The 14,103-nt window shown below is 33.3% G+C and overlaps 1 protein-coding gene across 1 annotated transcript; it reads left to right on the forward strand.

Moving 5' to 3' along the window:
- Positions 1-10,245: 10,245 nt before the first annotated feature.
- LOC107951037 (putative receptor protein kinase ZmPK1) lies at positions 10,246-12,652 on the forward strand. Its single transcript, XM_041083532.1, has 3 exons — positions 10,246-11,112; positions 11,269-11,731; positions 11,829-12,652. The coding sequence occupies exons 1-3, from the start codon at positions 10,246-10,248 to the stop codon at positions 12,650-12,652; spliced, it is 2,154 nt and encodes a 717-aa protein (XP_040939466.1).
- The last annotated feature ends 1,451 nt before the right edge of the window (positions 12,653-14,103 follow it).

The raw sequence follows: 14,103 nt of genomic DNA on the forward strand, positions 1-14,103 counted from the left end.
AATATACCTTGGTCCTTACACTTAGGCGGGATTTTCCTTTGTAGCACTGCGGAAACATTTTCTCCCATATTTACCCATTCATTTCCTTGAAGTTTCTTTTTGTTGATGCACAATTCCTCCGTAGAACCTGTTTAATTGCATCAAGTAAAGGAATATTGATTTCTACCTTTCAAAATTCCTCAAGGATTTCTTTTTCCTCTCATTCCTTTTTAACTTGGGTGAGCCTTCCAGGGTACGGGGGAGGTACAACAAATGGTTTATAATGTACCGGCTCTGTTGGAGTTGCTAGTTCGGCTTTTTGTTCTTCCTATTAAGCATCATGGTCACGATTCATGCTAGGCACTAGTTCTGACTCTGTTCCATCTTTCATGGTCATAGAAGTTGCATTTTGACGTGGGTTTGGCTCAGTTTGAGACGGTATTTTTCCTTGGTTCTCTAAACAACTGACCATGAGTGCTAGCTTACTTATTTACTGATCCATTTCTTGGAGACGCACTTCAGTCTTTTGTTGGAAAATTTTGGTGCAAACGGCTAATCTCTCTACTATGGTTTCAAGAGATAACTTTGGAGGTTGATATTGTTGAGGCGGAGGTGGTCTTGATTGATATAGTTGATTGTATCGAGGGTCCGATCCATAGCTTAAATTTGGGTGGTCTCTCCACCCTGCATTGTACGTGTTCGAGTATGGATCATAAGGCCTTTGAGGTGGCTCTGGGAAGTTCCCAGTGGCATATATTTGTGTAGTTGTGTCCTCGAGTAAAATCAGACACGAGTTAGTAGGATGATCAGGCTTAGCCCAAATCCTGTACAACTGAGCTTGGTTCGTCTTTCCTGCAAGCATATTTTTAACCATATTAGTAAGTTCATCAATCTTATTTATTATGAAATGAGTACTTAGCTCATGAACCCTTCTCATAGGTTCCATAGGTGGTCGATACTATTGAGAATTTGCATCCATAGTCGAAATTAATTCCCTAACTCTTTAAGGAGTCATGTTTTTAAGGGCCTCTCCACTAGCGGCATCAATTATCTTCATTTCCATTGGGAGTAACCTCCCGTAGAAGTATTGTAAGAGTGATTGTTCAGACAGGCCATGTTGTAGGCAACTTGCGCACAACTTCTTGTATCGCTCCCAATATTCATAGAGTGACTTTGCTTCCTTTTGTTGTATTCTGACTATACTTTTCCTTAATTCGGTTGCTCGAGCTGCTAGGAAAAACCTGTCAAGAAACAATCGAGACATATCAATCCAAGTATTAATGAATCCCGAAGGTAAATAAAACAGTCATTCTCTAGCAGAGTCCGCTAATGAAAAGGGAAAAGTTCGAAGTTTAATTTGATCCTTAGTTACTTCTTCTGGTTTCATATTTAGATAAACCATGCGGAACTCTTTTAGATGAGTTTAAAGGTTCTTTTTTTTCAAATTGTGGAAAGTAGGCAACAAATAAATTAATTCTAAGTTTAACTCGAACTATGTTTCACCCACTGAATAAGTTATGCATAGTGGTTGTTGTTCATTCAGTGCTGCTACGAGTTGGCATATAGTTTGATCTGCCATTCTGTCCTGTTTGTCGAATGAGCAAATATCTTCAGTGTAAGATCCTACTTCAAAGTTGGGTTGTGGTTGTTTATCGCATTGAATAGCTTCTCTTCGAAGTGTTCGAGCCAACTTTTCTAATTTTGGTTCAAATGCTAAAGTCTCCGATTCTAACCTTGTGAGAAAGGAAGCAAACTGATATTAGAAATTTTTACCAATCCCTGGCAACGGCGCCAAAATTTGATGGGCGTTGAAACCACCAAATATAAATTCCTACGAAAAAAATAACAGTAACTAGCAGTATAGAGCAGTAGGGTCGAATCCACAAGGAGTAATTGTCTAATTTAACGTTTTCTCGTGAACAATCATGCCCACGACCAGTTTGTTGCAGTGTTGGAAAATAAAAAGCGGGGTTTTAGTGGATAAAGATAATAATATTAAAAGAAGGAAAAAATATGTGTACGAAATAAAGTAAAAACATAATTGTAAAATAAATTAAGCAAAATAAAATTAAATGGATAAATTAAATATTTTTTAAAGCTTAGCCTTAACCTCGGTGTACTCCAATCTTAAATCGATACTTGAAATAGATTTTCCCTTCCAATCGATAAGTTGGTTATAGCAACCAAAAACTTCCCGACCACCAACTTTTCCTTATGTAGTCGATCCCGGTACAACCTACAAGCTGACTCTTGCCAAATTTCTAATTGCGATACGCATGTTCACAATTTAAGATTTCGACAGTCTTGCGATCTGAAAAGTCCAACTCGAATCAATGGCCTCAACCGCGTGGGTCGTTTAAATCCGATCTTTATCTCCCTTGACGGGATCCAACTGCCTTTTTCCACCTAGGCATGCCAATTTGTTCGCAGGAATTCTAACACAGCACAAACGATTCGACTTCCCAACTGTATGGCAAACAACTCCAACCCAACGTGTACTTTTTGAACCGAAGCGATCAACTTTAAGGGACAAATACTTTTTGAACCGAAGCAATCAACTTTAAAGGACAAATTTGTACTATCCCATGTACCGGAGAGATAGAAAATACTGTGTTGAGAGGTTTTTTTTGTGCGGGTTCATATCTCACGATTGTTTTGTTGGAGCAATTTCTGGGTTAAGGCTAAATAGGGGTTTAGTTAATTATGGAAAGAATCATGCTTAAAATTAAATGGCTTAATGGAATTGTGGAAAGTGGAAAGGGAAAGGGGGCTTAAAAGGTAATTAAACCAATAAAGGTTGAAAGTAAAAGAAAAAAAAATGAAGCAGCAGAATGGAAAACGCAGAGACGCAGGTAGGGGAAAAAAATAAAGAATTTATTAAATGCCAAAGGCCAAAGTATGTGTTTAATTGGCTGTAGCCACTAGGTATTTATACACACTTCTAGTGCTAAAATTTAGCTAAATTTTTTTAAAATATTATCACAAAATAAATAAAAATTTTAAAAAATCAAATTTAAACTAGAGATTAAATTTAAACTAATTACAGAATTTTAAAAATATAAAAAATCCTTCAATCTTTATCCAACCACTTTTTTTAAATCTTCAACTATTCAATCTTTATCCAGCCAATTTTAAATCTTGAATCTTTCAATCAAGCCCTCCTCTTTGGTTTTTTGCTCCAATTTAGCTCTTTTTTGTATGAGTTTAAATTCAACACACCAATTTTATTCCTAAAAAAAATCCAAATTTAGTAGTATTTTATCCGTTAATTAACCAAAAATAAATATGTTAAAAATACGAATTTATCTTGCTATATTCACGCTCAATAATAGCAAAGTTTGATGTTGATGAATATTGAAGTTAGGCTTCTACTTCAAAAAAAAAAAACTTATGGACATGATGATATGACATTACCTTGACTTGAAGATCTTTTTATTGTTCAAAGATTTTCTAGAAACCAAAAGAGTAGGAAAGGGTTCATATTATTGTGGAATGAAATTGGAATTTTAAATTTCTTTCAAAAGTCATAATCTCATAGGATTCTTTAAAATAATGGAATTTTATACAAAATAACCTTAGGTTTGAATTGCTAGTAAAAATGCATAACAAATGAGTTGTTTTAAAAGCTGTAATCAATGGAATATCATACAGAATAACACTTACACTTGAATTTCGTTTCCAAAAGAGTCGCATGTTAGAATTTTAAATTTCTTTTGCCAAAATCATATATAATATTCTTTGAGAAAATATTTATACAAAATAATCTTTACCTTAACACTTATTTACGAATTATTAATATAAATATATAATGATTTCGTATACAAATGAATTGAAACATGAAACAAACCATATTGTTGGATGAAGTTGAAATTTTAAATTTCTTTCAGAAGTTGTAAACTAATAAAATCTTCTATAAAATAACCTTTATATTAAAACTTGCTACCAAAAATGTATAATAAATTTCGTTTAATATGGAATAAGTCCTATAAAAAACGTAAGATGTTGTTTCAAAAGTTTGTAATCTCCCAAAATAATAAACAGTATATAATGGAATCTTATATAAAATAGTAAACCAACAGCCTATCTTAAAATTTTGAACATTAAGTTATCTCATAAAAATTTGATCTCATGGAACATCAATCATATTTTAATTAAGTGTAATCCTATAAATTTATTTTTTATAAAAAAAAGAAAAAAAACTTTGAAAATCTATTTTAGAGAAAAATATAGATATATGTTTGGAAACTAAGAAAACATGTTTAACTTCCAGAATCAGTTTACAATGCTAAAACATTACTATATTGTTAACAACTACCTTCGTAATTCACATATAACATATTTAATTGCGGTCACTTTGGGATTTTACAAACAACAATAAAAATGATAATACACAGAGAGTATGTTAAAAATAAATCCTAAATATAATATTTGACCGAGTCAAAAATTTTAAATTAGTCGAGTTGATAAATCTTATTTTAACAATCTAATTCAATTTGAAAATTTTTCGAATCAAGTTGAGTTAACAAATCCTATTATTTATATGAGAAATGTAATATTATAAAATTCTTAATAAAAAAAGAAAGTTGTAATTTTCAAATGTGATCATATATTGCTTCTGTAAAAAAAGAATTAAAGTTTCAATGCCAAAAATATATTCTAATTAAAATAGTTAAAATATGCATAAAATTGTTTAATGTTACAAAAGAATAACAAAAGGTTATTAAATGTTTACAAAAACTTAATCCTGTTAATGTATAAATCTATTAAATATAATAGTTTAATTTTACTCTCATGAGCACGAGATAAGAATATCGATTGAAGAATTAATGTAAATATTCAGTTCTTCTAGTTTTTTTTTTTAATGACTTTTAAGTTTTAAATTTTAACAGATGGATTAAAATTCAACGATTCTAAAAAAAAAATTGATAAAATAAAAATAGAGAGACTGAATTTATATAAAATGATAAGTACAACAGCTATTCAACCTATAATTTAATGCGGGTAAAAATATAATTTTATCTTTAATAAAATATTTTTTAATGCTCAAAATTGAATAATAAAAGTAAAATAGTATTCTAATAATCTAATAATATAATTAACAGTAAAATGTATTTTAATCAATTTTAATTATTTTCTAAAACTCATGCTTTTTTTCTATTTCAAATAAGTACTTTATTCTAAAAACTTTTTTTTTCTCCAAATCGTTTGCTTCTTATCTTTTTGTTTTGCCCAGCGGTGATGCTTGCCCCTAGTCTAGTTATCACCCACCTCTTTCTCTTGCCCACCATTTATTGCCCTCCACCCGACTCGATGAACTGGATCCGAGTATTGGATGTTACGTCCTATAATAGCTATAACTTAAACTTTTTGCCTATGTACAAGTTCTTTCAATGAATATGACTAATTCCCTTATGGGCATACATTGTATGGATTACATATACAATTCTTAATAATAAAATTTCATCAATTTGCATTTTATCTATTGGCCTACTATATACATATTGGAAAGCTACTTAATAAATTTATGCTCAGATTTAAGCACACAACTTAACTTCCTCTGCATGCATAACAGTCCATCGCCCCACTTCTTTTTACGAGACCCTGGCGTCGTCCCTTCAGCGTATACTTCTTTGCAACCTGAAACATGAAATAACCTTCATAAGTTCATAAAAACTTAGTGAGTTAAACCTTAAATACCTGATTCATTATATCAAGCATGATCGATGCTTCGTTTGTCTTTTATGTGTCATTTGACTTTCCATTATCCAGTCTGGTGGGTACTTCACTAAGATTTTCTCTAATAGACTGCCATTATCTTTTCCTACCTTAAACCTTTATCTTCCTCTCAAGATCTTTAAGGATTGACCTTCATTTCATATTCCTTAAGCATTCACTTTATTAGGCTTCAGATTCAAGGTTTCAAACTCAAATGGTCGTTTCTTTTCACTAAGTACACTATACTTGATATCTCTTAACTTTCTATATTCCTTCTTAAATCTTATCTTTACATAGTCTTTAATCATTTCGTTTACCTTATTTACAGACTTAATATCTTATTTTTTAGTGACTGACTTTTCCACTACCTTCAAGCGAGGTATACTACGCCTATAAATTAAACGCGAGTCCACCCAGATCTTTCTTACTTCAAAATGCCATCTAAACGTGCCTATAACACGTATCTCAAATTTACCACCTATTATGGCACTCTCTAGCTTCACTGAACTTTATTATTATTATGCGAGGTTCGCCATTTTATTTACATATGGTGCATTTCCTTCAAAGTTCACTAGGTACTTAGTTTTTTCTACTTGTCCATACATTATATCTTGTACTTACCATGTCTTCAGAGTCATATTTTTACTTTTTTACTTTTCCATCAAAGAACCATACATGTCATTCTTTCTAATTCCTTATATGTCATTCATTCAAAATTTACCATGAAGGCATTCCTTCATTTGCATAGCTACAAAGGATTCCTTTGTATTCATCACAAGGGGTTTCCTTTATAGAATTGCCACCAAGGCATCTTATCCTTAGGTTGCACCACAAAGGCGTTTCTTTTCAGATATAGCCAGGTAAGCTCCCTTTATAGAGAATGCCACAGAGGCCTTCATTTGATAGCGATCGCCACAAAGGCATTCCTTAATAGAGGTTTCCATAAAGACTTACTTTTCTAGATTTTTCCCACAAAGGCATTCATTAACATTCAGTAATCGCCACAAAGGTTTTCATGTCCAAAGTATTGCCACAAAGGCATTCATTAACATTCAGTACTCACCACAAAGGTTTTCTTGTCCAGAGTATTGTCACAAAGGCATTCCTTCCCGTGGTTATTTAGGTGATAAGGATTCTCCTAGACTCACAGTTAGTAAGGTTTGACCCTCATTATCATGGGGCACACAGTGAACCACATTAGGTAATAACCTCCTTTAACTTTCTCCATATGATGTCATAACACACCAGTTACAGTCTTACACGATTTGGTCTTCAGTGCCATGGCCATGGCCTTGTCCGTTCATATATTTGTGTTTTAGTCTCGATGGATCTCTTTGACAATTCCGGAGACAAATGCAGACTCTTTATACTTAGACTCATTTTTCATAAACTCATCATATCTTAACTTACTCATAACCGACACATTTAAACCTTTCATACACAATAACACCTTTCCATTACCCAAACACAAGCATTATTTGACCTTAAGATTTACATTATCTATTCGTACAAGTTCATAAGTCTTGTGTTCCTCACCGTAGTCATTACATCATTCTTTATTATTTTCATTCTCACGATTTGGTCACTTAGACTATAAGCTCTTAAAACGTACATACTACATGTAAGAGTCAACTTAAAGACTCACCTGATGATCTCAAAAGGGCAGTTTAACCTTTAGATCCATCATTCAGTAGTGTGCTACAACCTCATCTGCCTTGATAAACAAAAACACTTTATTAGAACACATCTGGTATCCATTATCATCATTTCAAACCCAAACATATCACTAAGCCCTATTTTTCCAAGCAAACTTATAGATCTGTGTTCCTTTGAACGACAAAGTCATGTCATGTACTTTGATGTGAAGAAAGTAATTAGAAATATCCATGATTTTAGACTCAACTCAGAGTAATCTTTTCATATTTCTTTATCCATAGATCTTAATATTTTTAAAGGGAAAAGGGAAAGAAGATAACCTCTCCTTAACCCAATTAGAGTGTCCTTTTAACTTAACTCAAGTCTTCATGGAACTTGGTAAATGTCACATCAAGACTGAGCGGCTTATCAAAATCTGCCACTTCCAAGAAACTTATCAGATAATTCATTTAGCCTTTAACCATTTTAATTTACATTTTTTTAGTTCCTAACTAGTACCTCATACATTGGCTAGCATGAGACCACATTGGTCACTAGATGTGCTATATAATTGGCGTGGACTCAAATCTTAGAACCATTACTTTCATGATTGCCACTTCAATATCACTTATCATCGAATCTAACGGGAATCCTTGTCTATTTATTTTCTATTTCAGAGTTTGCCTGTTCTATACGTTGAAAAAGGCTTTTAGGTGAACACTACTTAGCCAATAATACTTATTTATACTATGCGTCGTATTCATATATATATATTCTTAGTAGTATTCCTTGATACGTCATACTTACATTTCTTTAGAGTGTGCCATAAGCTTTGTTCTTTTAGAATATCTTATACTATGTTCATACATGAGTTTACCTTGAGTTCATTTTCTTTTGTTCAAAACCTATCAGACCAGAGCATCACTAGCGCACTTAGAAAGTTCTAATACTTAATCAAATCCTAACGTTGAGCACTTAAAACTTACCTGTAAGCCCTAATTTTATAAACAACACTTACATAGTCAGGATTTTGCTAGGCGGGATGTTAGACATCAACCTTCTCTTTCTTTCTTATTTTCATTCACTCCATGTGCCTTTTCCCTTTTCAGTTTGCAAATCTATTTTGTGGGTATCTTTATTATTTTCATAAGTTGTGAAGGACAGATGACGATGCTTATCATTGTTGAAACACCGACAGTTTCTTTTAGAAAGTTGGTGGCTTTTTGTTGACTTCTTAATCTGTTTATATTTAAAGAGTATTTCAGAATAATAAATGATTTCATAAGTTGGTTTAGACCCATGTTATCTTAAGCTTTATATGTTTGTTTTCCATTATTTAATAAGTATTCACTTTTAGAAGTTTTTTTGGTGAATTACAACAGAAGGGCAAAACCTTAACATCAACTCGACTAGCGCAACTCGAACCCAGGCCACACTTGGGACGGTGAACACCTTGGCTATCAGGCCAACACACAAAGTTCCACTTTTAGAAGTTTTTGTCTACTCTTGTTGTACGTTTTTTAGTCTTATGCATACAATCTTGCTTTTGCGAGTGATTTTAGGGCTAGTTTTATTGTCGTCCTCTCTAGTTTGGTGGATGCTCGGTTCTTTTGTTGATTTATGTTTGCCGCTTTGAACCATCCGGGGCCTAATTTTCTTATTGTATTAAGTGCTTGCAATCACTCCAAATATGTTGTGCTTGAGTTATGATAGAGCCAATTGTGAACGTGCCATAATGTTCTATTGATGCTGAGGCTGAAGCCTTTGTTGTGTTGATGGAGCTTGTCCTTTTACCACCTACAACGGGTGTTTGTTGTTTTCCCTCCGAATTTTATGGTCTCATTCATTAAATAAATTAATGAATTTCCCTTTAGAAAAAGAACTTTATTGTTTTTACTTGATTGGTTAATGAAAAGACAATAATTTAAAAGGTAAGTATTTGATAAATTGCTTGTGAAGTTTAATAGACTCCACAAATGGGTTAAGGGAGTGGCAAGTGTCACATTTATTTATATATTTATTATTTTCTTTCTTATTACACTCTATAAGACACTTGTTACACCCTAAACTTGCTTGAGAAGCTTAAAGTCCTTCATAGGCAGTGTTTGAAATCATTTTCCAAATTTAAATATATAGTAATTCATTATGATAAATTTTCTTATCAAATAAACTTATTTAATAAAATATTTCAATAAATTTAAAATTCTCATTTATAAATATGATAAATCTTATAAATAATAAAATATATATAATGATAAAATAATAGCAAAATGCACAACGAGGCTATATTGGTAAGTTCAAAAGTTTCTCTAAATTCGTGATCAAGTTAATTTAAGATAATAACTCAATCGAAGACATTATCTATTTAGAAATAAATTTTATGTAAAAATTCATATAAAATAATGAAGCTTCGATTGAAAAGTAAAGTTTAAAATCAAGATGTTTGAGATCTTGGACTCAAATTGCATCGTTAACATATATTTCTAATTAAGTTGTGTATTATTAATTTAAAAATACCGTATAATAATATTTAATATTTCTTTACAAATTTTAATACAAATTAAAATTTTTGGTACACTTTTCGAAGGTCTAGCAGTTAGGGGCGGATCCCTATGGCCAAAATTTTAGGAAATTTAAATTTTTTTCTGAAATTTTAGAAAATTTTAATTACACCTCTTAAATTTTTAAAAATTGTCATAAATTTCATAACAATTTTAATTAAACCCTCAATTTTTTTTTATAAAAATATCATTATACTCCTAAAATTTTTAAAAATTTACCCAAACTTAAACTCGCATAACTTCCCATTACTATTTGCCTATTTATTGCACCAACTGATCATATCCGACTTTCTTAAAATCGAAAGGTCTGTCGCCAAGGCTTGTCCCTGTCTTCAATCTTAACAATTTCATTTTCATGGCCACGCCATTGATGCTCCTAGTTTTATTATTGGCATTTTTCTGTCCGCCTTCCTCTTCATCCTCTGATGCGCTATGGGCGGGTTCATCTCTCTCAGTGGAGAAAAAAGGCGATGTGTTGGTTTCACCCGGTGGAACTTTCAGTGCTGGTTTCCACCCTGTTGGCCACAGTGCTTATTCCTTTTCCATATGGTTCAACAATCCATCCTGCAATGCTACTGCTAGCAATTGCACCATAGTTTGGATGGCCAATCGGGATCAACCAGTTAATGGTAGACGCTCAAAGCTTTCCCTATCGACATCAGGTAACCTTGTTTTAAAAGATGCTGGTCAGATCCTTGTTTGGGAAACGAGAACTGCCTCAAAATCCCTTCCCAAGTTAAAACTTGATGATGACGGTAATCTCATCCTGTCTAGCTTGGAAGGCCATATATTGTGGCAAAGCTATGATTCACCCACGGATACTCTGCTTCCTCTTCAACCATTCAATGAGAGCTCTAAGCTCATATCATCAAGAAGCCAAGGAAGCTACTCATCGGGTTATTTTCAGCTTTATTTTGATACTGATAATGTTCTTTGCCTTGTTTACAAAGGTCCTGAGTTTTCAAGCGTTTACTGGCCTAGTCCATGGCTTTTGAGATGGGAAGCTGGAAGATCCACGTTCAATAATAGCAAAATTGCAGCCCTGGATACTTTGGGCAAGTTTACATCAACTGATAATTTTACTTTCTTGTCGGCTGATTATGGCTCAAAGGTTTCAAGACTGTTGAAGTTGGATTTTGATGGCAATATTCGACTGTATAGTCTAAAAGAAAATGGAGAAACTTGGGTCGTTTCATGGCAAGCCTTCCCTCAACCATGTATGGTTCATGGATGCTGTGGACCGAACAGCATTTGCATTTATACTCCTAATTTTGGAAGGAAATGCGATTGCATTCCAGGATATAAAATGAAGAATAATTCTGATTGGTCTCTTGGATGTGAACCAAAATTTCTTCTTCCTTGTAACTGACCTGATCAGGTTGGTTTCCTGAAACTTCGCCATGTTGAATTCTATGGCTATGGTCTGGACATGTTTCCTAATGTCACTTTAGAGGATTGCAAGAATAAGTGCTCGAAGTTGTGTGATTGCAAAGGTTTTCAGTTCAGATTTATTAAAGTTCATGAACCAGCTGGTACATATTGCTATGCCAAGACACAATTGTTGAATGGACATCGCCCCCCAAATTTTAATACTGATTTCTACTTGAAAGTGCCCAAGGCTACTGTCTCCTTGTACAATAACGCTACCGGTCAACATTCAAAGTTACAATGTTCCAACAAAGTGCAGACCCTGGAACGAACGTATTCCAAAACGCCTGAAAATGAGCCGCTGAAATTTGCACTTTGGGCGGTATGTTCAGTCGGAGGGCTGGAGTTTGTTGTCATTTTCTTGGTATGGTGTTTCTTGATTAGAAACAATGACGACACAAGCCCAATGGCAGGCAAGCTTCTTGCTGCCACAGGCCTCAGAAAATTCACCTGGGCAGAGCTGAAAAAGGCGAAAAAATAATTTCTCCCAAGAGATTGGAAGAGGTGCAGGAGGAATCGTCTTCAAAGCCACTCTCTCCGATGGTCGAGTTGCGGCAATCAAAACACTCACTGATGCCAAACAAGGGGAAGCTGAATTCCTAGCAGAAGTGAACACCATTGGAAAGCTTAATCACATGAACCTGATAGAGATGTGGGGCTACTGTGCAGAGGGAAAACATAGGCTTCTGGTGTATGAGTATATGGAACATGGATCATTGGCCGAAAATCTCTCTTTAAAAGCACTCGATTGGAAAAAGAGATTCGATATTGCTGTGGGAACCGCAAGAGGCTTAGCTTATTTACATGAAGAATGTTTGGAATGGGTTCTCCATTGTGATATAAAACCTCATAACATTCTCATAGACTCTAAATTCCAGCCTAAAGTGTCAGATTTTGGCCTGTCTTGGCTTCTAAATAGAGGCGATGTTAAGCGTTCAAACATCTCGAGGATCCGAGGAACTAGGGGTTACATGGCACCTGAGTGGGTGTCAAATTTGCCCATCACCTCTAAAGTTGATGTCTATAGCTATGGGATAGTTTTATTGGAGTTAGTGACAGGAAGAAGCCCAGCAATGGGAACCACAGTGACAGATGATGGAAGTCCAAAAGAGAAAACAACGCTGGCAGCATGGGCGAGAGAGAACATGGCAAGTGCTGGAGAGACCGAAACATGGAAGCACGAGATAATCGATCCCAAGCTGGAAGGGATATACGATGAGGCTGAGGTGCTAAATCTGGTTACTGTGGCTCTGCAATGCGTTCAGGAAGATAAAGACGCGAGACCAACGATGCGTGAAGCAGTTGAGATGCTACTTCGTAATGAAAACCATTGAAGGCCAAAGTGTCTCCACTAGATATTAATTATCATTAATAAACTAGGTGATATGGTACGTAACTTCAATGGTTTTCAATGGTTTACCGTACATAAATAAACTAGGTGATATGGTGAGTGGTTATCCATTTGTACGTAACTTCATAAATAAACTAGGTGATATGGTAACTGGTTATTCATTTCAGACTTTTAGAGTAAACGCATGGCATGTAGCTTCGTAAATAGAAAAACTTTTATGGGTGTTGTGTTTCGTATAGAATTTTTGAACACTAAATTTCCTAGAGATAGGAAAAGATAGTGTTAGCTTAGTAGTCTAATTTAGAATCTTGATAACCAAGTGATGTCGAGTTTATCTCAAAATTCTAACTATTTTTTCTTATTTCTTTTTTTTCTTATTATATATAACACAAAAATTGAACCATAAAATATTTTCTTTTAGAGGGAAACAAATTTTCAGCTTCCCTTTATTTTGTTTTGTATTTGTGAAAGTTGAACAATTCCACCTAGCAATTTAAGCTTACGATTTAGGTTCATACTTTAAGATTAAAATTATTATATTTATTCTAATGATTTATTTATTTTCAGTATTACAGTTATAATTGCGGTTGGTGGTGTAATATTTTTTTATGAATTATTATAATTATAATTTATAAATTTAATTTGAACATATAAGATAAATTTTAATAAAAAATAAAAATTATGATAAATTATCATAATTTTATAGAAATTAAAACTAAAACATATTAAAGGAGCTAAATTTGTTAAAAAAAAACACAAATTCTACAAAAAAAAACAATTTAGTAAAATACACTTTTAATATTTTTATGTTCCCTGTTAAACATGTAAGTTTTACATTCCAACCAAATAAATTAAATAAAATAATATAATATATCAAAATTTCCAACAATATTTTTTTATTTTTATAATTTTATATAGATGGAAACATGTATCCTTACGAAGAGGAAAGAATCCATGTAAAATTTAATGGTCACAAAACGACATTAACTCATGGTTGATAGTTTGCTCATTGGTTTCAGGCCAAATTGAGTACAGTTGTATGAAACAAAACGAAACGAAACGAAATAATGATGTCAGCCTCACTAAGATCTCAATGAATTCTTTCATGGACCATGGCATGTTGGAAACACTTGCACTTATCATATATACAAGCCATTTGGACTATGAAAACTGTTATTACCTTAAGTTATCTGTTTGCTTAAAATGAAAATTGCAATTGAAGTGTTAGACTGCAATGGCCACTATGATTTGGCACTGTGAAAATTGTGTAACAAAAAGATATAGAATATCGACGATTTGTTTATGAAGTCTGGTTTCCCTATATCAGTAGAGCCTAATTCAATGAGTAATTTCAGTATCTTTGTTCACCAATAAAATAAGTGATTCACACCCTATCACTTCCCAAATATAGAGATCACACATTTATACCTAAAA

This window comes from Gossypium hirsutum, chromosome A02 (genome assembly GCF_007990345.1).
Source record: "Gossypium hirsutum isolate 1008001.06 chromosome A02, Gossypium_hirsutum_v2.1, whole genome shotgun sequence".
Taxonomy (NCBI): Eukaryota; Viridiplantae; Streptophyta; class Magnoliopsida; order Malvales; family Malvaceae; genus Gossypium; species Gossypium hirsutum.